The 26,316-nt window shown below is 54.3% G+C and overlaps 1 protein-coding gene across 10 annotated transcripts in view; it reads right to left on the bottom strand.

Annotated features, from left to right (window-relative positions):
• CUX1 (cut like homeobox 1) overlaps positions 1 to 26,316 on the bottom strand; it is a 298,816-nt gene that overhangs the window by 29,065 nt on the left and 243,435 nt on the right. For 6 of the 10 annotated variants that reach the window (XM_058681024.1, XM_058681025.1, XM_058681026.1 and 3 more), the window contains 5 exons: positions 25,327 to 25,428; positions 22,357 to 23,171; positions 20,270 to 20,435; positions 19,725 to 19,781; positions 2,630 to 2,932 (listed from right to left, as the gene is read on the bottom strand). The exons of the other annotated variants lie outside the window; for them this stretch is intronic. In XM_058681024.1, coding sequence (XP_058537007.1) covers positions 2,630 to 2,932; positions 19,725 to 19,781; positions 20,270 to 20,435; positions 22,357 to 23,171; positions 25,327 to 25,428 — 1,443 coding nt within the window. The remainder of the gene's footprint in view (positions 1 to 2,629; positions 2,933 to 19,724; positions 19,782 to 20,269; positions 20,436 to 22,356; positions 23,172 to 25,326; positions 25,429 to 26,316) is intronic. 10 annotated transcript variants of the gene reach the window in all.

The raw sequence follows: 26,316 nt of genomic DNA, 5'->3' as shown, positions 1-26,316 counted from the left end.
TTCTTCACCTGGACTGCAGGCTTTATTCTCAATGTACAACCAACAACGCTTCCCATTGGAACCAGGGCCTGGATGGCCATGCCCACACCTAAGCTCCAGGGTGAGTAGCCAGCGGGACGGGAGCCACCTGTGTCTCCTTCCATGCTGACCCTAAGTGGATCAGATTGGAGCCTGCTCCACTGTGGAGGCGCAGTGGTCTTGGGTCTGCAGTATGGCTTGTGCCAGGCTTGAAAGGAAGGTGGGATGCCCACTCGTGCTCCCAGGGGAGGAGGTAGGGTGGGAAAGGGGAATGACCGCTCTGAACATGGACCACCCAGGTGGTATAATGGGTGGAAAGCTTCAGCTCTTAGAAATTAACCTTTTTTGGGCTTGGCAGAGTGGCCTGGTGGCTAAGGTCCTCGCCTTGATCCCATGTGGCCGCTGGTTCTAATCCCGGCAGCTCCACTTCCTCTCTGTCTCTCCTCCTCTCAGTATATCTGACTTTGTAATAAAAATAAAATAAATCTTTAAAAAAAAAAAAGAAATTAACCTTTTTTTTGGCATCAGTTACTTTCATTTAACCATAAATGTATATATTTTGTAAACTCGTGATTTCTTTGCTTTTCAAATTCTTAGTTTAGCCTAGAAATGTCTCAAGTTTTTCCAGCTATTTGCTGTGGCTGTTGTAGTCAATTTTATCTAGTTCTAAAAAAAAAAAGAGGGGGCGGGGAATACTGATTTTATTTGAACAGCAGAGTTTTGAAAGAGAGGGAGAGACAGAGGCTCCCCAGCTGTGGGTTCATTCCTAAATGGATGCAACAGGCAGGCCTGGGCCAGGCTGAAGCCAAGGGTCCTTTGGGACACCCAGTCAGGCCCACGGTTGGCCCCTCTGTGTAAGTTGGAAGACTGATAAAAACTGCTTTGCATCTCTTCAGGGTGTGGGCGGAAGTTTCTGGAAGTTTCTGCTTCCATGGGAGGAAATCAGCCAACTGCCAGGAGGCTCAGCAGGCAGGTGGACACAGCCTCGCTGCACTCTAGCAGCCGCACTGGGGTTCTGGTGACAACAGGGACGGGGACAGCCAATGCCAAGGATGTGGCCACCCAGGGTACAAGGGGCTGCGCCAGCTGGGCCTTGGGCCTATCTGTCACACCCAGGACCAGTGACAAGACCATAGTGGGGAGGGGAACAACTCTAGAATCAATGTCCACTCCAATAGCCGCCGGGCACAAATGACTTGCCCCCGTTTTAGGATCCACAGCCAGCATTTGACTCTCTGTGAGTGACTTTTTGACAAACAGTACTGTGAAAAGAGCAGGGAGGGTGAATGGAAGACCTCAACCAGTCGGGCTGGTCTCACACTCTGGCTCTTTAGAGGGTTGCAGGGCCAACTTTTCTAGAACTCAGCTGCTCCCCTCAATGCCCTCAAAGGGCACATCTGGGCCCTCCCAGTCTGGGTTGTCCTTGCTCCTACTCTGTCCCTCCCTTGCCTGCCCACCCAGTGTGACACAACACTGTGGCAGCCTGATGGTGGAAGATGACAAGCTTGCCTCCTAGTCCCTCATAGACATAGCTCCTGTGACAGCCCTGGAAGAGCCACCTCGGCAGAGCCCTGGGAGGCTGCCACTTGTGCTGGTTAGACACTCTGGGCCTGACATGGAGGCCAGCTCATGGGGGTCTGGTCGTTTGTGTGTTGCAGGGCATGAGTGGATATATACTTGTGTGTCTACATGGGTGTGCATGTGTGTGCGTAGGCATGTGTACCTCTGACCATGAGGAGACATGTATGTATGCATATGTGTGCTGTGTGATATGTACGTGTGTATATCTGTGTATGCATGTGTGTATGTGGGTGTGTGCATGATGTGAATCTATATGTGTTTGGGCATGCATATATACAAGTGTGTGTGGTGTGCATGGGTGTACAGGGGCGTGTAGGCATCACAGTGTGTATATCTCTGACTATGGGGAGGCATGTGTGCCTGTATGTATGGATGTGTGGGGTGTGTATATGGGCATGTGTTGTATATGTGCATATCTATCTCTGTATGTCTGTATGCATGGTGCATGTATGCATGGCTGTGTGCTAACGTATAGGCATGTATAAGTGCGTGGGCAGATGAGCATGCCTGGGGCTGTGTGGTGTGTACGTGTGTGCACTGTATGGGTACGTGTATAGGGGTGTAGGGAGCAGAGGTTAAGCTCAATAGGAGCAGCAGTGACCAGATTCCACACAGCCAGGTGCTACGCTAGGAGCTACTGCTCTCACAGCCCCACACAGGCCCTCACTACTGGGGTTTTCCTGAGGGACCCAGCAGCCTGCCTGTGTCACAGGGAACCTGGAGCTGGCCCTGGTCTCGCAGGTGCCCAGGAAGCCACAGGGAAGCTGCAGGGCCTGCAAGCCCACCCAGATTTGCGGCCCAAGAGAGTCTGGAGCTCTCCCAGGCACAACCCAAGAAGCTGGTGCTCAGTGAAGCGAGACCTGCTCAGGCACACAGGTGCTCCACCTGAGCGGCCTAGTGGGTCAGGCGGGGACTGGGCTGAGCTGAGTGTCCCCAGCTGTGGGGAATGCCAGGGCATGCCTCACAGTGGCCTGAAGCCCCTTCTCCCATTCTCCCTGAGAGGCCCAAGCAGCCTAGGCGTGTGACCTACCGAGGTTGTTGTCCGTCAGCACCTCCTTGACCCTCTTGGTGATGCCATAGGTGTCCAGCTCGGGAGACATGGCCACCAGTTCCTGAATGCTGAGGGCCGAGTGTCCAGAGAGAGGCAGCGGGGTGCTGGGCTGGGAGTCAGGGGCCGGAGGGTCGCTGGCTTCGGGTGGCTTGCCGTCCTTGCTTGTGTCGATGGCAGGGCAGGGCTGTTGCACGAGTTCGGTTAGGCTCTTGACGGACTCGCTAGAGCTCATCGGGGACTCAGGGGCAGGGCTGCAGCTGGCGGAGGTCTTTGGAGTGCTTTCTGTAGGCAGAACAGAGGGAGAAGCACGGTTGAAGGCAGGGGATTGGCGCCTGCACGGCCCCATCCTTCTCTGGGCTGTGCCCACCAGACACAGTGCGAAACGTGGTGCCTGATGGCGGGGCGGGGGGTCCTAACACACTGTTGTGGGGGCTCCCTACTAGGGAGCAACCTTGGACTTGCTGTGTTACATTACAGACAAAAAAATAATACCAACAGAAAAAAAATTAAGGGTTTTAATAAACAGATTCTGAAGGCTTAATATGAGGGCATTATGCAAAAAAAATACCTGTCATACTCATCATGCATTATCATTGTCATGACTTACTTTAATAAAAAACCTGCAACTCCATCAATTCGCAAGTACTGATGTGGCCTGCCTTGCCCTTGTTTTCCACACCAAGAGGAGCAGATATATCAGTGTGTAGGAGGGCTGCCCACGACGCGTGGTTACCACAGCCAAGGAGATCCTGGCACCTCATGCTGTGGCTGCTGGCCGCCAAGACCCAGGTCTCAGAGTTAAGAGTTTCTATTTTTAAGTTTTGTTTATATGAGAGAGAGATAGAGAAACAGAGAGAATTCTCCCATCTACTGTCCACTCTACAGATAAATGCCTACATCAGTCAGAGCAGGGCCAGGCTAAAGCTTGGCGGCTGGAACTCTACCCAGGTATCCTCCGTGAGTGGCAGGGACCAGAGTGTACCTGCTGCCCCCAGGTGCATCTTAACAAGCAGCCGGAATCCAGAGTGGAGTTGGGACTCACATTTGGACACTTGGATATGAGCCAATCGAGTGCCAAATGTATACCCTGAAGGCTGATATTTGCTGAGTTGCCAGGGCCTTCCCTGAAGCCTAACTCTAACTCTCGTGAGTGGAGGGGACCCACAGAAGGTGGGTCCTGCTCCACTCTTCCACTTGGGAGCTCCAGGCCAAGCCCACGGCTTGCTGCTCCCATTGGCTTTGCAAAAAATAAGCTCTTGCCCCTTCTACATACACCACACTGCGACCAGCTGAAACCAGCGCAATCTGGCTGGGCGGACCAAGTGGCATCCTTTCAGTGGAAGGGCTGTGCCATGTTTGCCTGCAGGTGCCTCGAGGGAAAAACCACCCTGCATCACACAGTGCTGAGCTGTGCCTTCCTGGCAGCACAGGCTTGGGTTTAGTTTTGTGTGTGGAGGAGTGTGTGTGCTTGGAAGAGAGACTGGGGCCACTTCCTGGTTCCCTAACTGCCGCCGGGGAAGATGCGCTGAGGGGCTGCCTGGGACGCACACCTGCCTGTGGCTCAGCTCAGGGTCTTGGTGCCATCTGTCTTCCCACTCCCAGCCCTGCCATGCTTGAGTCCGGGGCAAGGTCATCCCTGGTTCCCTCAGTAACATACCCCTTACCTGTGCTGATCTAAACACCTATGCCCCAGGACTATGGAATCTGAATCCATCATGTAGCCCAACATCCTGTGCCAAATGCGCTTTCTCAGGTAAGCAGCCCTCTTCAAAGGCTGCAGGGTGGATTATGTATCCCAGACACAGCAAGGGTTCGCTATAGATTCCCCTTTTGCCGCCACAGCCCTACCCTGAATAAGGCAATTGCGATGTCGCTGAGAAATCTGTTCACTCTCCCAAATGCAAACAAAGCCCCACCAGGTGGCACACCCTTGCCTCTTCTCCCTAGCAAATCAAAGATAAGGTTTAAAAAAAAAGCATCTGGTGTGGTGGCCTAGTGGCTAAAGTCCTCGTCTTGAATGCACTGGGATGCCATATGGGCGCCAGTTCTAATCCAGGCAGTCCCACTTCCCATCCAGCTCCCTGCTTGCAGCCTGGGAAAGCAGTCGAGGACAGCCTAAAGCCTTGGGATCCTGCATCCGTGTGGGGGACCCGGAAGAGGCTCCTGGCTTCTGGCTTCAGATTGGCTCAGCTCTGGCCACTGAGGTCACTTGGGGAGTAAATCAGTGGACGGAAGATCTTCCTCCCTGTCTCTCCTCCTGTCTGTATATCTGACTTTCCACTAAAAATATATAAATCTTAAAAAAAAAAACAAAAAACAGAGTGGACCCTGAGAGATGGGGAACTGCCAGACGGACAAGGTATAAATGCTCCTTCAGAAATCTTCCAGGTACTATGAATGCTACAAATTAGATTTCTTCCCCAGTCAGTCCTGGAGTCACCTGACAACTAGCTCTTAAAGCCAGCAAAAACTATTTGTGTATTGGAGGTGGGGCAGGCACTGTAGTGTTGGCGTAGCATGCCCCTGATTTACCCAAGCAAGGCCCAGCTTGGCAGATCATCCATTTTGTTCACTGTACACTCCCAGGGATGGTATGAATTCCCTGTGAGATAAACACAGTTCTCAAGTTTGTGTCTCATCACCCATAGCAAAGTCAAAATCATGGCCGCCTGGCTCAGTCTGGTTCTCTGTGGTGCCGGGGGCTGCCATGCCTCCTGCTTAGTACCAGGGGCTGGCATGGGGAGATCTCAGCAGCTGCTTGCTTATGTTTTGGCCACAAAGCCTAAACAGGAGTGATGGCTCATTTGGCTAATCCTCACCTTGTAAGTGTTGGGATTCCATATGGACACCAGTTTGTGCCTGGCTGTTCCACTTCCTGTCCCCTTCCCAACTTATGGCCTGGGAAAGCAGTGGAAGACTGACTAAAACCTTGGGCCCCTGCACCTAATGTGGGAGACCTGGAAGAAGCTCCTGGCTCTGGATCAACTCAGCTCTGGCTGTTGCAGCCATTTGGGGAGTAAACCAGCTGACGGAAGGTCTTTCTGCATATCTGCCTTTCTAATACAAATAAATGAATCTTAAAAAAAAAAAGCCTTGAGATTGAGAGAATTAAGCCAAGGAGGGCGGCACTTCTGAGGGCCAACCCAGGCTGCAGAGAGGGAGCAGGCCTGGTCCATGAGAAAGACACACACTGGGCGACAAGGTCCCAGGGTTGGCTCCCATTTGCTTCTCCATGCTTACTCCCAGCTCAGATGCAGAGAAATGCTAGAAACTGCACATCCCTCCTTGGAGACAATTCATCCACAGAGGCTGCAGAGAGCTGAACTGCGCACCCTCATCTGGTGGGCAGGTGCACAGAGAGACGTGATGGCCACTGGACCCACCTGGAGACCCTGAGCTGATGTACCTGGAACACTGTATGGGCAACGGGAGGTGACTCTGTGCATGCAGGCCATCTCTGGGGGTACTGCGGTTCCCATGGCAGAACCAGCTCCCCCTAAACCAAGGAGCACAGACAGCTCCTCTCAGGGGGCCAAGGAAGGCCCTTCACTCAGCAGCTCAACAGAACATGAAAGGAACACAGCTCAGCAGGAGCCCAGGATTGACACACAAAATGCCTGGCAGAAGCAACAAGTGGCTCACAGCTGTGGAGGTTCAAGTTCGGGCTATGGACAGCCCTGTCGGTTTTACTATTGGGCAGCTGTGGCTATGGCAGAGCACAGCAGGAAGGAAGGCAACCTGCTGAGCTGGGACCCTCCACAGGCTGGTCATCTTCTGGAGAGTATGACCTCCGGGGGACATGCCCCCTAGTGGCTCAAACTCCTCCCACCAGGCTCACCTCCCCAGATCAAACAAGTGCCCCATGTGGTCAGCATCACCCATGGTGAGACCGAGAGCCGAACCTCGTTCAAACCATGGCCAACCCACACATTCACTGCCAAGCTCCTCGGGATTTGTGACTTCCTCCACAGTGCCTGCCATGTGACTGAGGCCCTGAGGCCAGCATGGGAAGACTGCATCCATTGGGATGCATTAGATGGTGCTCTGGCCGGGGCTGGGCTGGGGTGGGGGCTGCAGAGGGAGCACCCACAGAATGGTTCTGTGCACGAGGCACAAAGTTTTCCCGGATGTAGATGATACCCCTAGAAGGACTGACTTAGGGAGGAAAGTGCTGGTGATGGAAGGAATGGATGAAGGCCCGCTGTCCCATTCATCGTTTTCACTCGTCTACTGGGCCAGGCCCGGAGACTCGCAGAGAATTGGTCAGAGGGAGCCTCGCCTTGTCGTTGCTTGTGCCATGAGGCAGCGTGGACCTAACACAGCATGGTGAGTACCATGCTGGGGATGATGGAGGCAGGGGGGACGGGGATTGAGCCAGGGACCACTCTCCAGTGACAGTGCCACTCAGTCTTGGGCATGGACAGGTTTCAGCTGGTCAAACTGTGGCAGCAAGTGTGGCAAGGAAGAAGGAAGGCTGTTTGGGATGAGTAGGGTAGGTCTACAGCCTGGGAGTGAAGGGTACCTGTGGTTTTCAGGCATGAATCAAACCGAGCACAATGAGAGCTGAGCTCCTGGGGCCGGTGGCATGGCATCGCAAGCTAAGCTTCCACCTGCAATCCTATAGGGGCCATGACTCTAGTCCTGGCTGTTTCACTTCCCATCTAGCTCCTTGCCTGTGGCCTGGGAAAGCAGTAGAGGATGGCCCAGAGCCTTGGAACCCTGCACCCACATGGTGCAGCTTGTGGCTCCTGTTGCAGCCATTTGGGGAGTGAACCAGCAAATGGAAGATCTCTGTCTCTCTTTCTCTATAAATCTGCCTTTCAGCTAATAATAATAATAAATCTTAAGTAAATAAAGAGCAAAGCCCCCAGGCTGTGCAGGCCTTGGCCCTGGCTCTCAGTGCTGTCTGGGCATGAGCCCCAGTGCCAATGGGGCTTCCCTTTGTGGCCATTGTTTCTGCTTCCCACACTCACAGGGGACCTGGTAGTTATCTAGACCTTGCCTGCAACAAAACTGGAGGCAGGTCCCTTTTCAGGAGACGAGGGAGGGGTATGAGCAGTGGCACAAGTCCCCAACATGCTATGGGCGATGAACAGCTGCGAGAGTGTAAGGACTACAACCGCTAAAGGCATCATGAGGAGCTGCCAAAGCAAGGAGTGGCCAGAAATGTGGTACATATAACCTTCAAACTGGAACAGCCCGTGGCCCTACAGTGTGGGTACTCGGGTAAGTGTGGTGGGTGTGAGCTCACGCCCAGGTTGGGGCTGAAGTTGCTGCTTTGGGTACCTGCCCCCCATATTGTGGTGTCTGCTTCAAGCCTTGACTACTCCATTTCTGATTTGGGGTCCTGTCTACCCAGACTCTGGCAGGCAGTGAGGGATGGCTCAAGCACTTGTTCCCTGCAATCCATGTTGGGAAGACTTGGACAGAGTTTCCAGCTCCTGGTTTGACCTGGTCCATTCCTGGCTGTTGTGGGCATTTAGGAGAAACAGCAAATGAGAAAATCTCAAAGAAATACAAAGAACAAGAATCCTAGGCCTGACAGGCTCAATTGGCCAATCCTCTACCTCCAAGCACCACATCCCATATGGGTGCTGATTCATGTCCTGGCTGCTCCATTTCCCATCCAGCTCCCTGCTTGTGGCCTGGGAAAGCAACGGAGAATGGCCCAAAGTCTTGGGACCCTGCACTTGCATGGGAGATCTAGAAGAAGGTCTTGGCTCCTGGTTTTGGATTGGCTCAGCTATGGCCATAGCAGCCATCTGGGGAGTAAGCCAGTGGATGGAAGATTTTCCTTTCTGTCCCTTCTCTCTATAAATCTGCCTTTCAAAAAAAATCTTAAAAAAAGAATCCCACACAGGAATGATTAAGAGTCAATTTGTGGCAGACAGAAGTTTCCTTTGGGGAGGAATGAATTTGGGTGGGCTAAAGAGACCTTTGTGGTGGCCTGGTGAGAACAAGAGTTGGGGAGTTGGGCTGGAGAGAGATACAGGTTCAAGAGCGAGCTCAAGATGGGCTGAGGGACTGGGGAGACGACAAGGCACAGGAGGGGGTTCTCTCCCCATCATCCACCATGGTAGCTGTAATTCACTGTGCTGTTCCCGTGTGCAGGCACAGCTCACACCCCTCTCATGGGGTGCAGGTGGCACAGGTGCATTTCACAAAGATACAGCACCCAGAGCAACATGGCCAGCAAGGACCCAGCTGCCTCAAGTTCTACAGAGCAACCTGCCTCGGTGGGCAGCACTGGCGCCCTGGGCCCTAGCACCCTTGGGAGCAGAGTGATGGGTCTGCTGTCTGGGATACAGGGTCTCTAACAATCAATGGATGAGCACGCCTCAATCTTGAAAGCCAACCCAAGCCTGGGAATGGGAAAGGAAACCATGCCCATCTCATATCAACACAAGTGCAGCAGGGTGCCCACGTGGCTCTGTCCTGCTCTCTGCTGGCCCTGGATGCAAGCAGGAAGCCTACACTCCAGGCAAGGAAGTGGTACTGGCCTCACAGCTGGAGAGAGGTCATAAGCTGGATCTGGAGGGGCGAGGCCTGAAGGTCTCTGCCATGTGCACCTCCGTTGGCTGCCACCTTTGCTTGGCTCCTCCACATGTTTGCTTGTGCACTCACATATTTAGAAAGCACCCATCCCACATGCTCTGCGTGGCGTGGGCTATAAAGAGAACAGGTGAAAAGCCCTCCTTTCAGAAAGTCCGCAGCCTGCAGACCTGGCACGACTGAGAAATGTATATATAATGTGCATATTTTAAAAAGCTTTGCTACCCAGTCTCCATCCATCCGGTTTTGACAATCATTGGGAGGGACTACATTTCAAAAGTGGTCTGTGTGGCTGCATGTGTGTTTTGCGAGCTGCTGAATTTTGCACGAGAGGAGTGTGGTTACTGGATACAGAGAGTGGAGCTGGCGACTCCAGCCCCTCTGGGATCCACACGGCATTCAGGAATTATAAAAGGATTATGAAAAACACTATATTCCACCAGCAGCAGGCCCAGCGATGGCTGCCTTAAGTTTCCAATAGAAGCCAATTGAAAACGTACACTTGCTATAATTTTCAGAGGCAAATCCCCCCACCGTTTATCCGAGCTCCTTGTTTGCATTTCCATACCCGGCCCTTCGCTGCAGTAATGATAACTCCCAGTTCCATTTAGTGTTCATTTGAGCAGTCAGGATAAAGTCATTTCTGATTATCTCCCCACTGTGTAAAAAACAGCTTGAAGGTAGGAAGTCAGTGAGCATTTTCACCAAAAAAGTAATTATTGTAAGTGACATTTTTACTGCTGGTGTGCCAGAAGGCGAGGTGTGCATTCCCAGGGACAAGTTGCTGAAACAAAATGACAGGCGACTTGGTGACATTCTGACAAGAGCCCAAACAGGATCTCACTGGCGGCTGGGGCTGCCTTTCATTATGTCTACCCCAGAGTTTGGGCTTGGAGCCTAGGCCAGGCCTGGGAATCCCATCCAAGTGGACAGACAGACAAGTGGGCAGAGGCAGGGCGAGGATAGACCCAAGAAAGCAAAGGGAAAGCCCAGGGAAGGGAGGGCAGGGGGCTCATAGTGCCAGGGGGCCCAGGAGCCCCAAGCGCCTGCCCAGTGGGCACTGCTGCCAATCTTAGAAGCAAGGACAGGTGAACACTAGTTTGGAGTGTTTCCCAGCAGCAGGAGCTGGGCGGATGGCAATACAAACACAGCACCTGTGGGGGTCTGTGTGTGTCCACTGCTCTCTGTCACGTTTCGCCAGCTGTGGCCAGCCTCTCTGGGATCCCAGGCAGAGGAGTGACCGCTTCTTCAAAGGGGCCACGCTCACTCATCTCTTGTGGGGTACCTACAGCAGGAACCACCTTGCTAAAATAGCTCTGTATTGTTCCTGCACTTCCCCTGTCCTGTGCAACGGGACTGGACTTGCCCTTGATGGCACAATAGATGCTCACAGCCCTGTGCGCCCCTGCTGTGCTCCCACAGTCACATGTTTAGCGCTTCCATCTATGGAGTATGAATGGGGTAGGATGGTAAGCTGGAGCTTGAAGCGGAATGTATGGCTAACGTTACCAGGGCATGGGACGCTCGGAAGAGCCCTGTGCCACCGGACGCTGCCCTACTGAGGGACAGCAGCTTCCTGGCCAGGCATGCCCACCTGCTGCCAATGTGGGGTCAAATCTGCAACTCCCTCAGGAAGGCCCAGCCCCAAACAAACACAGCTTCAAAGGGTAGAACACACCAGATGCTGGCTTCCCCCACAGCAGAATGAGAATGGCTGAAGAAGGCTGCGCTGCAGATGGAGAAGGGTAAGGTGGAGTGGTGGTGGGACACCAGAGGGGCTGCTCTGGCCTGGGAAGGGCCCACAGGGCCCACAACACCCCCTGAGATGGAAGAGCACGACCTCTTCTAGTGTCTGCCCTTCACACTGCCTCCCTCTGTGAGGAATGGAACAGGAACAGGCTGGGAGGAGAGGTGCTAGCAGAGTGCCCGGGACTCACAGCACGATACTGGAGCCCTCAGACCTCATTAACAGGGAGGATTTGCTCAATAAAAGCAAGGCTACAGGATTTGTGCAGCCAGTAGCTTATTCCTCAAACTTGATCTTTTTTTTTTTTTAAGATTTATTTATCTTAAAATGTGGAAATAATAGTCTTACCCACTCTCCTGTAGCCCTTGACCCTTTGTGACCTAATAACTATATATATAAACACTGTCAAAAATAAAAAGATTTGTTTTTACTTGAAAGAGATACATGGAGAGAGGAAGACTTTTCCATCTGCTAGTTCACTCCCTAAGTGCCCAAACTGCTGCAACAATTGGAGCTGGGCCAGCCTGAAACCAAGAGCCAGGAGCTTCTTCCAGGTCTCTCACATGGGTGCAGGGCTTCAAGGACCTGAGCCATCCTCTGCTGCTTTCCCAGGCACATAAGCAGAGAGCTGGATTACAAGTGGAGTAGCCAGGACTCAAATGGGCACTCATATGGGATGTCAACACCACAGGTAGAGGGTTAACCTACCACACCATGGCGCAGGCCCTAAGTTTGACTTCCAAGACCATGGAGTGTGGGACGTGGGCCTCTCATGGAACAAAGTGACACTGAGAAGCCAGGCTGGGTGCTTGGTCCAGCAGCGGCAGACCTCTGCTCACAGAACACATCATCAGATGGGGGCGATCAAAACTGTTAAGTGGGTCATGGAAATAATGTCCCTAGGACAAGAGACATCCAACACTGAAGCTGAGGCTGGGTGGGTGAGGATGAGGACAGAGGGCGGGTGCCCTGCCTCGGGAGAAGGCATGAAAGGAGATTTGAGAAAGGGCAAGGGAAGCGGCAGGTACAGGCCGACAGGTACGCCATGCACTAAGGCGAGTCTCATCTCAGTGGGGCCACCGCCACAGCACAGTGGGGCGGAAGACCTGGGTCAGGTCTAGGTGGGGCCACAGGAACACACAAGCGTGTATAGAAGAATTGAGTGCACGGGCCTGGCACAATAGCCTAGTGGCTGAAGTCCTCGCCTTGTACACACCAGGACCCCATATGGACGTTAGTTTGTGTCTTGGCTGCCCTCCACTTCCCATCCAGCTTCCTGCTTTTGGCCTGAAAGGCAGCTGAAGACAGCCTAGGGCCTTGGGACCCTGCACCTGTGTGGGAGACCTGGAAGAAGCTCCTGGGTTCAGATCAGCACAGCTCTGGCCGTTGTGGTCGCTTGGGGAGTGAATCAACAGATAAAAGATCTTCCCCTCTGTCTCTCCTCCTGTCTGTATATCTGCCTTCCCAATAAAGATAAACACATCTTAAAAAAAAAAAAAAGAGGAAAACAAACAAAACAACCTGTGCTGAAATCAGAGCATGGCCAGATTCTGGCGTGACCCTGGGTGACATGGTTGGTTCCCAGTCCTGGACACACGGGTACAAACTAAGTAACAGTGCTTTCAAATCCCCTCTAGGAACCTTATCCCTGAGCTTGCCATGTGTGTGAACTTACACTGACTGCAGGCCCGGGCATGAAAAAAGGGTATGTGGGAGACCAGAGCAGGGAAACCCACAAGTCCTCACACTGCTTCGTGGTGATCAAAGATTAATCACCAGGATGTGCAGGTGTGTGTGACTGCATGTGACTGTGTCTGGGTGTCTTCCTTTTTGTCTTTTTTTTTTTTTTAAAGATTTATTTTTTTGAAAGTCAGATTTACAGAGGAGAGACAGAAAGATCTTCCATCTGCTGGTTCACTTCCCAAGTGGCTGCAACGGCTGGAGCTGAACCAATCCGAAGCCAGGAGCCAGGAGCTTCTTTTGGGTCTCCTACATGGGTACAGGGTCCCAAGGCCCTAGGCTGTCCTCGACTGCTTACCGAGGCCACAAGCAGGGAGTTGGATGGGAAGTGGAACAGCCAGGACACAAACTAACGTCCATATGGGGTCCTGGTGTGTGCAACATGAGAAGTTAGCCTTCACTGAGCCATCACGCTGGGCCCATCCTCTTTTTTCTCCAGGTTTAGCTTCGGGCTTTGGGCAGACCTGCCTGTCGCTCGCCAAGACAGCCTGTGGCTGGCACCTCCCACTGTTGGTCTGATAACAGAATGGGTTCCCCAGATGGCTGCCATGTCGCAGGAGCTAAAAGGTGGCTCCAAGCCCTGGTTTCTCCCTGCGCTGGCCACTCAGACATTGTCCTTTCCCCCAGCAGACTGGGGGCAGCAGGTCTTGAAGTACTCATCTGTACAGAGGTTGATGCCGTGGTTGCCTCTCACAGCCTGCGCAGGGGCCTGAGCGACCTGGCCACCATAGGGGCCGGGGGCCTGGGGCCTGTGCTGGGTGGGACCGACTGACATTTTCATTGGAGGTGATGGTGTCAGAGAGCCATTAAGGTCCGTTATTTTACACATCCTCTTAATTTCGCCATACTGCTTTACTTAATTTGTGATGAAATTGTTGAGAAAGGGTACTTAATGTAGGACAGTCAGTAAAAGTAATTTATCATCTTCCCGCTTCAGCGCTCACGGTATCAGCCAACTCATTCTCTGCATTCATCATGCAATCAGCCTATTATTTGCATATTAATCAGGCGGTGGACCATGAACAAGCCGGCGTCCCAGCCAAATGCTCTGTGGTCTCAGGAGAAACAGTCGGTAATTATCACACATCAGTGTTATGATGTGGTAATTGATTACAACATCTTCCTGCCGCCCCCGGGGAGTCCTGTCCCCACTGCCCCCCCACCCCACCCCTCAGCCCCAGGCACTCTGTGCTGCTCTGTCTCTCTTCCACAAAAATGGGGTACCTGCTGCCACTGCTCTCTTGGGGGGCTGCCCCTCTCCTCCTACCTCATCGAGGGGTATTTCTGGGCCTCTGGAAATGAACCTGACCTTACTTAGGGATGAGGAAGGAGTGTCCCTGGAGACCCCGTGCATGCATGTGCACACACCCTGCCCTCTCCCCCTTTCCCCCACCCCGGCCTTTGGGCTCCAGAGGTGCTGTGAGGACTTCTCTTGCAGTTGTCTTCTCAAACAAGGCACCTTTCTGCAGCCCTTCCTGGTTGCCAAGTTGGCTGCTTTATTTAGGTGCCAAACGACAAGCCTCATTTTGGCCCTTATGTAAGAGGACAAGCCCAACATCTGCCAATGCTGACTCTGAGCTATATTTAGGGAGTTGGTTCCAACCGGAAGAAGACAACACAAAACATCACTCCCGGAAATCCCCTCCTACCCAGGATAGGGTTGTGGGGGACTCCCAGCCCATTTGCGCTGGGGACCCAATGGCTGCCTGGGCAGGGCTCCCAGGGTCAGGATGGCTCTGGCTGATGCTGCTGGCAGAGGGGAGGGCCTGGCAGTTGAAAGGCAGGGCTTCCCTTAGCAAAGAGAAGATCCCTTGCTAGGCCTTCTCCAAGCTGAACTTTGACTGGGAGGGCCTTCACTGCTCTGACATGGGGTGGGGGGGGTACGAATTCTCCCAGCAAGCCCTCCTTCTCTCCACTGGCCAGAGAGTGTAAACTTGGGTCCCATGCTACCACGGATTTGCTGATGGTGGCCCCCACACCCCTTACCCAATGCTCTGGCTGCACCTGTGAGGCAGACACAAGGTCATGGAAGTAATCTGGTTTTTCTGGCAACTGCTTTGGTTTTTAGATATTTGCCTATTTATAATGTAAAGCCCCTCTAGTTCCTGGCTCTGGAGCATGGACTTTGGCCTTGACCTGCCTGAGCACACTTCTCTGGAAACCAATCATCCTCTTTCTGGGGCGGGGACCAACAGAGTGCTGGTCCTGCAGACACCTCTGTGGCTGTCAGGCTACTGGTCTTGGGGCTCCATGAGCTTCCTGCACCTACTCCCTAGATGGGGAAGGTTTGGGGAAAGCAAAGTCCTGTGGTCTCTGAGTCAGGGTTTTCTCAATCCAAGCAGGGGAGCCATTTCCAATTCTGAAAGCCACTAGCAGTGTGCCTGGTGACTGGTTCCAGTGCCTGAAAGATGAGCCCCATCCTCGTGTCATCCCCCCAACCCCCTGCCTCTTGCTGTTTCTATAATTAGCAGGGGACTGACAGGCCTTGAACCTGCTTATGCCTTCCCGGGAACGACGCCCCTGGATGCCAAGTCCTCACGTGTCCCCTGACCTACTTCTGCCTCTTGGACCGAGTGCTCAGTGGACTGTAAACTCTGTCCAACTGAGAGAGCCTGGAGTGGAAAGAAAGGCCTGGGCCTGTTGGGGCTTCTCCCTGGGGGCACCAGGAGTCAGGGGTGCAGGAAGACAGTCTCTTTTGAGATGGTCTGGCTCCCTAGAGTCTGTCCCAAATGGCCGGGGTGATAATGACCTATGACCTTGATGCTAGAAGCTCATGATTGTACCCAGAAGTGGCGTGTGAAGAGGCAACTTGCTAAGACAGGGGGGCGCTTCCTAGCAGCCACTTGTGGCACTGGCACATGACCATGAGCAAGCGTGCCCTGAAGTCCTCTCTGAAATTGGGCTGCCCCATACTCTGCCAGTGTGCACAGGGACGTGCGGAGGCACAGAGCAGTGGAGTCCCTTGTCTGAGGTTACCAGGCTGTGGAGGGCAGAGTGGGGCTGGTCTGTGTGGCCACGTCATACCCTTGCGCCGTTTGCACAGACAATCCCCTCTCCCAGCCCAGGGTCACCATAGGGCTGTTTCTTATGCTTTGCTGCTCAAAATCAATGAAAACATCCGTCAGTGGTGATTGGTTCAATGAAATAGAGAGCCAGGCTCAGGAATTCCCCACCGCAGGAGGAAATGCTACACCTGAGTGAGAGAGGTGAGTGCAGCGCCGGCCCCATCTGTGTGTGAGAAACAGCCAGATGTGTTGTCGGACCCTGAGAAACTAGGGCAGGGACCAGGGAAGGGTGGCGGGCAGCTGCAGGAGGAGGCCACTGGGAAAGCAGTGGAGGACGGCCCAAAGTCTTGGAACCCTGTACCCGCATGGGAGACCCAGAGGAAGTCTTAAAAAAATTTTAAGCATTTGGAAAGTTTTCAATTTGTAACCGACAAACCAGGCCTTGAATAAAAATGCAGGTATTGCTTAATTTTAAAAATACTCCTGGAAATAATTTTTTAAAAAGTTCAAACAAATTCTGGGCATTCTCCATTTCTCGGTAAGGCTGATGATCCTGCTCTATGAACTGAGGCAGCCTTGGGGACCGAGGCAGGTGGAGTGTGGGGACAGAGTGGACTTAGCACCAGTGGCCCCAGGACACTGGTATGGCCTGGGAGGCCTGCAGAGGGCACCTCCAGGCTGGGCGACACTGACTGCTTTGAAACAGAGAGGGATCTTGGGCTGTGTGTTCTGTGTGGGATCTGCAGATACAGTGTCCTTGGGGAGGAGAGGATGCAGTGTCCACTTTCCACAGTGGGTACAGCAGCCATCTGGGCCTATGCTTCAGGGGACCTTCTCTCTGGGGAGCGCTCCAGGGCTGGGGCTCTCAGGGCTGCCTGCCTCACCTTCCCAGCCTAGCTCACACCTCTTGCAAGAGTTAGCTGTAGCTGCATCCCTCAGCACCACTGGGGACAGTTTCTTTACTCCAGGGTCTCTGATGGGGACCCCTGGAGCACCGTGGCAGGTGCTGGGGGAGACAGAGAGAAAAGTTTTTCATCTGCTGGTTTACTCCCTAAGTGGCTGCAAGAACCAGGACTGGACTAAGCCAAAGCAGAAGCCAGGAGTTTCTTCCGGATTTCCCATGCAGGTGCAGGGTCTCAAGGTTTTGGACCTCCTTCAGCTGCTTTCCCAGGCTACAAGCAGAGAGCTGGATGGGAAGTAGGGCAGCCGGGACATGAACTGGTGCCCATATGGGATGCCAGCGTGTATAAGGCAAGGACTTTAGCCCCACTAGACTACTGCGGCAGGCCCTCCAGTCTTTTTTTTTTTTTTAAGATTGATTTATTTTTATTACAAAGTCAGATATACAGACAGGAGGAGAGACAGAGAGGAAGATCTTCCGTCTGATGATTCACTCCCCAAGTGACTGCAGTGGCTAGAGCTGTGCCGATCTGAAGTCAGGAACCAGGAGCCTCTTCCGGGTCTCCCACACGAGTGCAGGATCCCAAGGTTTTGGGCCTGCCTTGACTGCTTTCCCAGGCCTCAAGCAGGAAGCTGGATGGGAAGCGGGACTGCCAGGATTAGAACAGGTGCCCTGGTGCTCAATGTGAGGACTTTAGCCACTAGGCCACTGTGCTGGGCCCTGTCTACTGATTATTAAGAAAGAACTCAGAGACACACGAGAGCGCCCTGGGCCTGCTTGGGATGGCACAGCTCACGCTGGTGTGAAGGGCAGAACTGGGACAGCTTGCAGGCTGCAGGGTGACGGGCATCGTACCACACCTTTCTCTTAGAGGCGGGCAGGTGTCTGGTGCAGTGTTTAAGTCCCCTTGTGGGAGGTCAGCTTCTCATATTCGAGGGCCCAGGCATCCCATTTCTGATCCAGCTACTTGCTCACACGCACCCTAGAAGGTAGCAGGGGAAGGCTCAAGCACTTGGTCCCTGTCACCCACCTGGGGGGACCTGGGTTCCTTCCTGGCTTTGGTTTGGCCCCACCCAGTCTTTTTTGAGCATTTAGGCAGTGAACCAAAGGATGGAAGATGGTTCTCTTTCAAATAAAAGGCAAAAACAATGCTTTAAAAGATGTTAAGAACAATAAGAAAAATACAAGCACACAGAGCGGGACCAGCTCTCCTTCGGGAGCTCCGAAGGCACTGTGCACGCCGGAGAGGCCCCTCCTTTCTCCTCGGCCCTCTGCTCTTCCAGAGCTGCCTCAGTATCCTTCCTTCCCCAGGGGCCATAAGGACCTGTGACTGTGCAATGGGTTTTAAGGCAGGCCAAGAGAAACTGTTGTGGCCACTAGATGCTGCTCTGCCATCTCCCCATGTGCCTGTCTGCCTCACATCTGCTTCTCCTTACGTCACATACAGACCTGTCAACCTATAAGCAGGCCACGCCTTAAGGAGCCTGGCCTCCTCAGGCCTCCTCTGGCCAGTGCATGAGTTTGGGAAGATGGGTGATGTTTAGAGGGGAGGCTCTGAGGACAGCCGGTTCTTAGGGCCCCCACATATTGAGGGCTTTGAAAGAAGCCCAGCACAAAGTGTAGAAAATAAACACCAAAAAAATTATCTGTCCATCTACCCATTCACCGCTTATCCGAATGGGCAACTGATCCAAAGATCTTTCCTTTAACCATCTTACTGGGCCTCCCTACCAGCTGGGCTCTTCTACTCACCCCACCCCCCCACCCACTCCCACCAGCTCTCACTGAAGTACTATGACAGACCACAGGGATCCTGGCACACCTGAGGGCCTGGGTGTTCTCAGAGAAGTTCAGGGATGAACCAGGCCAGGGCTGGGTTACCTTGCTGCGGTCACTGGGTTCTGCTGGGCCCAGTGGCACTTAGCCACGGTGTCAGAGCCTCCCTCATTCTGAGCCCAGGAGCCCTTCGGTGGGGGTTGGGGGGGCGCTCCGTGGTAGTCACGGAGAGAACAGGGAATTGGAATCCCATAGTAGTCTCAGGCACAGAGGCTCTTTGGCCTGCTATCAGCAGTCAGGTGAGCACTTCCATTCTGTAAGCCAGCAGGGAAGGTTCTAGACTCCTACAGTCATGCCTTCCAAGGATTTACCACCATTAGCACTACAAGCTACACACCACCACACACTGCAAGCACAGCTTACAAAGACAATTAAGAACTATGCCCCATGATAGTTCCTACTGGTGGCTCGTCCCCTATGTGAGACACAATTTCAGAGGTGCTGGTTGGCCATGGGAAAAAATAAAGTGCCCAGGATGAGGCTTTAAAAGCATCGATGCTCACACACCCAGGGCAACAGCTTGCATCTAGAAAACAGCAACTCGTCAGCCAAGTTCAGCCTCTGTCCACAGGCTCTGGCACCGTTCGCCATGTCTGTCGTTTGCCATGGTGGAGAAGCTCTTGTTTGTCCAGCTAAGCAGGGCACTCTGGACATGGACCTAGATGGCCACTTGAGTGTGGAGGAAGGCAGCTGCCACATTGCAGCCTCTGCCCCCTAGCTTGGCTGAACTCAGATGAGAGCATGTGTGCTGTGCACGCTGCTTGGCTGGGAACTGGGGTGCTTGTGCAGGGCTTCCACTGCACCTGCGCTGTTGGGATTCCCTCCCCTAGCTGCCGCAGTCCAGCAGCTGCACCCCTTTTTACACATGGGCTGACATAAGGGGCTAGGCAGGAGGAGGTGGCAGAAGCATGGGAGCAGGGCTATGGTCAGCCATGCCGGGCACCAGGGCCAGGTATCCTCAGGGGAGAGAGGCTGAGTCTACCCTAGACCTCTGGGCTTTCATGGTGATGGCAGGTGGCTTGAACTTGTTCCTCTGCCACCTGCTCTCCACAAGCCATTTCCAGCTTGGTCCCTGTCTCCTGGGTATTGCTGGCTCTCCTCCCAGGGGCGTGTGGACCCCTAGCCGTTAGGAACCCCCATCCCCCTGCCCCAGACTCCCGCTCTGAGCAGGCATAAGGCCTCCTGGGTACATAAGGCCCTCAAGAACCTCAAACTCTCCAAGCATTCTCTCTGTGGGGGAGCCTACATGACGGTGACATTTTTGGTAGGAAACAGTACACACGGGTTAATTACCTGAGCTCACGCAACCTTGCACCAGGGGGTCCTGTAGTGACGTCACTGAGTGGAGGACTGAAGAGGAGAAAGGTCAGGGTTAGACAAGGACACGAGGTCTGGGGCTCCCAGCTTCCAAACTGGCTGTGGCACCAAGAGGGGTGGGCTCAGAGTCTTGAGGCTGCAGGGCTGGGAGAAGGTGGCCCACTTCCCCTTGGGGATGGGCGTGGCACCGGGCTACAGAGCCAGGATCCTGGTGGGGACAGCCGGAAGCCATCACCCATGACATTTTCCATGTCTGTATCTTCGGCTGGCTTCCTTGCTGATTTCCTGATTTAGCCACTTGACTTTTACCTATATTTATGTGTAAACAGCATTTTCTTAATTGGGAACTCATTTTCTGCTGCTTATAAAATTAGCCCAGGCACAAATTCTCTCCTAAAAATCAGTTGGTCCCATGGTGACAGGTGGCAGGGGGTGGGGCAGTCCTCCCAGTAGCTATTCTTGGTCCCTGTCCTGGGAAGTTAGGGCCCTCTGTCCCCGCCCCTCCCTGCATGCACCCTTACCTGGCCCCTGCTGCTGCCCCTGGACAGGCAGGACGCCCTGGCCCAGTTCGCCATTCAGCCAGAGCTGCATCCGGATGAAGGGCTCCCGACCTTTCTGGGTCAGCTTGCTCCACGGCTTTGGCCGGGAGAGCATGTCGCTGACGCTGCCCTGGGACAGGCCCAGCACCTGCAGTGACAACGGAAACACATGGTCGTGAGTGTTTGGAAGATGCCACAAGATGTGCTAGTGCCACATGCAGCTGTGTGGCAGAGGTGATGACACCCAGGAGGCATCTAGAGAGGACTTCTGGACAGAGGACCACAGGCCTTTCATGAGGTTGGTGGTGACTGATGCCCTGGCATAGGATGTGGAGGGCAGTGGGCAAGTTCCTGATGCCCTGGCATAGGATGGGGAGGGCAGTGGGCAAGTCCCTGCGCTCAGGGAGAGACAGGCTGGGGAGAAAAGGATGGTCTTGATCCTGCCAAGACTGCAGGGTTGCCACCCCTGCAGCAAGACAGGAAGTAGTGAGGGGTATGTGTCCTGCTTGTTGCTTGGTGGCACTGAGAGGCAGCCCCTGAGCTGTCAGTGAGCCCAGAGTGGCACTGAGCAAGGTTCAGAGCTGTCTCTGGTCATGGCCTGCTCTGAGGTGGGGGAAGAGGCCCCAGGGGAGGGCTGTAGGGGGCATGGAGCCAGGCTGGGAGTGGTGCTGAGCTGTAGTGGGTGACAAGCCACATGTCCGTCTCCCGGCTCCCTGGCTGCATGCAGATGGCCATGCATATGTATGGGCACAAACACCGCCCAAGGCGCAGATGTAGCCAGGGATATTTAGGGGCAGCCTCCCATCACTCTTCAGGAAGGTTCTGCTCCAGAATAAACCACATTCCAGGGCCAAGCAAGTTTAGCGCTATTAAGTCTTGCCCACATTTAAGACAGGGCACAGACATCCATTGTAACGTTCTCAGGTGGTGTCTTGACACTGCTGAGCGAGGAATTTCCCCAAAGCTGGTGGAAATTTCCCCCTCATTTCCGTTCATCTCTATCACCTTTTGGGAAAGAAGGACGACAGGTGTACTAAGAGCTCACGGGGCTGTGGAATACAGACCTCCAAGCTTTGGGGCAGCTTTGGGGCACTGCCGGCCAGGAAGGCATAATGGAGTGTGTCTCCTGATTTAGGAACTCATAGCTCATAACTCATAACTCATACTGGGGCTGGGTGCTTACCAGATGTTTGATGGGCATGGTAAATGCCCCAAATCTGGAGTCTGACCAGTGCCAAGGACAGAGATAACCTGTAAGTTAGTAATTCCTGGGACAGGGATGGACAGCGTAGAAAAGAGGGCGGCCCTATCCCTCCTGGCTGCCAGCACCGGGCTGTTGTGTGTGTGTGGGGAGAATGCCTGGGCTCCGGGCAGTTTCCCTGTCACACCCCAGAAAGCCCAGGAGAGGTCCCTCTTAGCTGTGCTTGGTGGCGGAGGACTGACTTGGGCTCAGTTCACCTGCCAGCTTGGGCTGAACAGCTGATTTCCCTGACTCATTTTCCTTGTCCATCACCAGGTGACTTTATCATGCTCCTCCTGATATAGCTGAGCAGGGGGGAACTGGGAATTGGCCTGTAGGAGCCTCAGAAGCAGCTGCATCCAGGAGGGAGGAACCTTTGCTAGGGACCCCTCTGGAAATATGGGAGAAAGCAATATGTGATGTTCCTCAGTGATTCAGTTGGGTGGTGTGGGCCAGCATTGTGGCACAGCACGTTAAGCTGCCATGTGCAATGCCAGATTCCATATAAGAGCATCTGTTCAAGTCCCAGCTATTCTGCTTCCCATCCAGCTCCCTACTTGTGGCCTGGGACAGCAGTGGAGGATGGTCCAAGACCTTGGGCCCCTGCACACCCATGTGGGAGACCTGGATGGAGCTCTTGGCTCCTGGCTTTGGACTGACCCAGCTCTGGCAATTGTGGCCATTTGGGGAGTAAAACAGTGGATAGAAGATCTTTCTCTTTGTCTCTCTTTCTCTCTGTAAGTCTGCCTTTCAAACAAAATAAATTAAAAAAATCAGCACATTTTAAGAAAAGGGCCTTGCTGTGCAGAAGGGGCAGGCCCAGGCTCACCTTCTCCCCGAAGATCCTCTGGCAGATGCCGTTCTTGGCCAGCTTCTCCTTCACCTGCCGTGTCAGCTCGATGGTGTCCACTTCTTGGTACATGTAGATTTCATACTGCTCAGGGGTCAGCGGTGGCACAGAGGGCTTGGTGGGCTTGGCCAGGGGCACAATTGGGGAGGAAGGTAGGGGGCTGTTCTGGGGCGTCTCGCTTCGGCTGGCCCCCGTCACGCTCAGCTCTGAGCTCTGGGAGTAGGGGGACTCAGCGCTGGGCCACTCCTTCCAGTACTCTGAGGATGAGGGGCCCTGCAGCTGGGCACGCTCGCTTCGTGGCTGGCTGCCACCCGCCTTCTCCTTCCCGCTGCCGGCTTCGTCGGCCTTGGCCTCCTCGGCAGAGGCGGGGGTCCTGCGCTCAGGCTGCACGGGACCCCACCAGGAGTCTTTCCACACACCACCCTTCACGTGCCTCAGGACACCCTGGCTGCCGTCGGCTGCTCCCGGGGCGTCCAGCCCGGGGCCCTCAGCAGCCTCCTTCTTAAGGACCGGGGGGTTGGGCAGAGCCGAGGCACCAGCCTCGGGGGCTGTGGTGGACTTCTTCAAGGAGATGGCAAGAGGAGAGTAGCTGGACACGGCCGTCATGGGTGAGGCAGACAGCAGCTTGGGGGTGAGCAGGGCAAGGTCAGGCTGGGGCAGCGAGGTGGCTTTTGCGGGGGGTTCCAGGGCAGCCTGCTGGGCCTCCATCTCCCGGCGGGCTTGCTGCAGGATGGAGCGGATGGCATCGTCCGAATTCCCGCTGCTGGGTGCCGAGGAGGGTGGGGCTGGCTCTGCTGCAGAGGGCAGACATTGGGGTCAGGGTTGGGCCTGGCCCTTCCTGCCACCTAGATCTTCCGGTGTCCCATCTGACGCTACTGCCACCCACCCAGTGGCTTGTGTCACACACCAGCTGGACATGCCCTCCCAGGCTATCTACCGGGATTCCAGACCCCAGAGGCACGACCTCCGTGAACACCTGGCAAGATATGATGAGTATGTGCACTGAGCTAGCATGCGGCACCTAACTCCTGGGTGCAGTTCTTCTTCTTCAGTATAAAGAAAACAACAGGGTTGGCTTTGTGGTGTAGTAGCTAAAGCCACTTGCAACATCAGCATCAGATATGGGTGCCGGTTTGAGTCCCAGCTGTACCCTACTGATCCTTTTCTGCTAATGCATCTGGGAGAGCAATGGAGGCTGGCCCCAGTGTCTGGTTCCCTGCACCCATGCGGGAGACCCGGGTGAAGCTTCTGGTTCCTACTTTTAGTCTGGCCCAGCCTTGGGGAGTAAATCTCCCAGCAGATGGAAGATGGTAGTCACTTTTGGAGTATAGCTCCCAGCTGTGGAAGATTCTCTCCTCCTTTCTCCTATCTGTTAAATAAATAAATCTTTAAAAATGTCATATTCTTCAGTGAAAATAATAAAAGTAGTGGAGTGGTGGGTAAAGCCAGTACTTGACACCTATCCCATGTGGGTGCTGATTTGTGTCCTGGCTGCTCCACTTCTCCCTGCTGGTGGCCAGGGAGGGACAGTGGAAGATGGCCTCTGGGCCCCTGCTACACCTCAGAAGACTTGGACGGGGCTCCTGGCCCTCCTAGCCTGGTCAGCCCAAGCCATTATGGCCAGCTGGGGAGTGGGCCAGCAGATGAAGATCTCTCTTTCTCTCTAATTATGACATTCAAAAAATCTTGGAGCTGTGGTGTGGCCAGTGGGCCAGTGGACCCCCATGTTACATGCCTTGGCAGCTGGGAGAAGGGACCAAGTCAGTGGGCTCTTTGGGTACTTTAAAGGATGCTGGGAAACGCCTGCAAAAGCAACCACAGCCTCTGTGGCTTCCCGAGCGCTCTGCCCAGCGTCCTTGGGGAGCGGGCAGTATGACCACTACTTTGTGGTTGAAGGGAGTCAATGGCTTGGGGCAGCCTTCCTGCTAAGAGATCCCCACTGGGGCTTCCCTGCTGGGACCACACAGGGGGCCAATGGCAGCCAGGAGGCAGGCTCCTACCTCTGCCAGACTTAAAACCCCACAGGGATGGCAACCCACTGCTCTGGGACCCCTGGAAGAAGGCAGGTGGCAGTGTGGGCTTGGGACTACAGATAGGGGGGAACCAGGGTTTCCAGCCAGGGTGACTACTTAAAGTACTGGCAAACGACTTCAGCTCTGGAGCTGAGCTGGTCATCAGGAGCGTCAAGCTAACACAATCTATCTTTCGGGTTCCAAGAGCTCAGTTTGAGTGGGATGGGGCGGGTGGAGGATGACACCCAGGCCCAGACTTGTCCATGGACAAGAGGACAGGAGTGATAAGCCCACATGCTGAGTGAGCAAGCAGACACAAGTGACCGGCTGGTGGCCCAAGCTCAGCTGTCAGCACTGCTGGATGCTGGGCTGGGCATGTGGATGAAGGGCAGGTGTGGGTCCCATGTTGACCCTCAGGAAGAGGGTGCAAAACAGCTGCCTGGTTGCAGCTGGCACTCCATCCCAGAAATCCCAGCTCAGGTGGGGATGGGGGGAGAGGCGGTGTGGTGACACAGGCAGTGCCCACCGACCCCTAAGGAGCTGCCCACCCTCCCTGGCAATGGTCATCTCCTGTGAGCAGCCACTAAACATTTATGTCTTGCCTGTCCCTTTGGAGTTGTCTGATTGACTACGAGGGTCCCCCAACTACAAAGGCTGGTACTGCACTGCTACTGGCTGACTTTGGTTAAGTAAGGAGGTTCTAGGCCAGGGTTGCCTGCCTGAGGCAATGCTAGAGCCCTGTGACCAGTGGTGACGTAGATGTTGCCTAGACCTAAACGCTTGACAACCAATGCTGGTGGAAAACCACAGATGAAGGGAATGACTGCTGACCAGAGCACCTCTCTTCCCCTTGCGTCTCACCCCACAACTGCTGTGTCCCCTGCGTCTGAGAAGGCAGAGGGGAGGGAGGAGGAAAAGGTTGTCGGGGTGGCCGTACCAGTTTTCTGCACCTGCAGTTCCCTCTTGGCTTGCTCCAAGATGGACTTGATTGCTTCATCGGAACCAGTTTCCGAGGTGCGGATCCGGGTGGTGATGTTACCTGTGGGGAGAAAGTTATAGCGATGACCTCAAACCCAAACGTGGAATAAGGGACCAGTGCCGCACGCAGCTGTTGCTCTGATAAAAAGCCCTGAGTCGAGCGCTGGGAGGAGGTGGGCGTGGCCTCCTCTGGCCTCTGCTTCACAGGTGTACCAGTCCCTGGCCCACGCAGGATGGGCTTCCTGTCTGGCGAGCGCTGCTCGCATTGACCGGAGCTAGACAGTCCCGGTGGCTTAGTACCAGGGAGGACAAATCGGTTCGCCCAGGGAAAGATGACACAGAGGATGCAAAGGCACTGCTTTCCAAGAGCATCTAAGAGCAGCTCCATCCACAGCTGCAGCCTGTGTTCGAGTCCTGTTCATTCATTGGAGGCTAGGATCCCGGATGGATGCAGGAACCCAGAAGGGAAGTAGGGCAAAGGGCAGGGGCTCTTGCTCTGTCACTCACTCAGACGCACAGGGGAGGGGGCACAAGCCTTCCCTTAAACTGTGCGGCTCTGTTGCCACCTGCTGTCTCTTTGACATCTAGGAACCAGAAGAGAAGCCTGTGCGGAATTCCCCAGAACCGAGTGTGTCCTGACAGACAGCCAGCCAGTACGTGGTAGCAAGGCCTTACAAATCTGCCACATGTGTGGACGCATGGAAGCCGCCACAGCCCAGGGACTGGCCCTAGTGCTCCCTGGAAGCCGCCCAGACTTTTTCCGCTTTTAACTGTGCTAAGGTCTGCTGTGTAAGGCCACTTAAGATCCAGCCCACCGTAGTGCTGGAGGAAGGAAGGTGGAAGGTGGCTGGCGGCAGCTGGCTCGCTGAGGCTCCCACGAATATGGGTTATGGGTGGGATCATTCCGTGTGGCGGGACTTTTGACAGGGTTCGGAGTTAGGAAGAGGCA

The sequence above is a fragment of the Ochotona princeps genome, chromosome 24 (assembly GCF_030435755.1).
Source record: "Ochotona princeps isolate mOchPri1 chromosome 24, mOchPri1.hap1, whole genome shotgun sequence".
In the NCBI taxonomy this organism is placed as follows: Eukaryota; Metazoa; Chordata; class Mammalia; order Lagomorpha; family Ochotonidae; genus Ochotona; species Ochotona princeps.
This window is presented reverse-complemented; position numbering and strand designations above follow the sequence as displayed.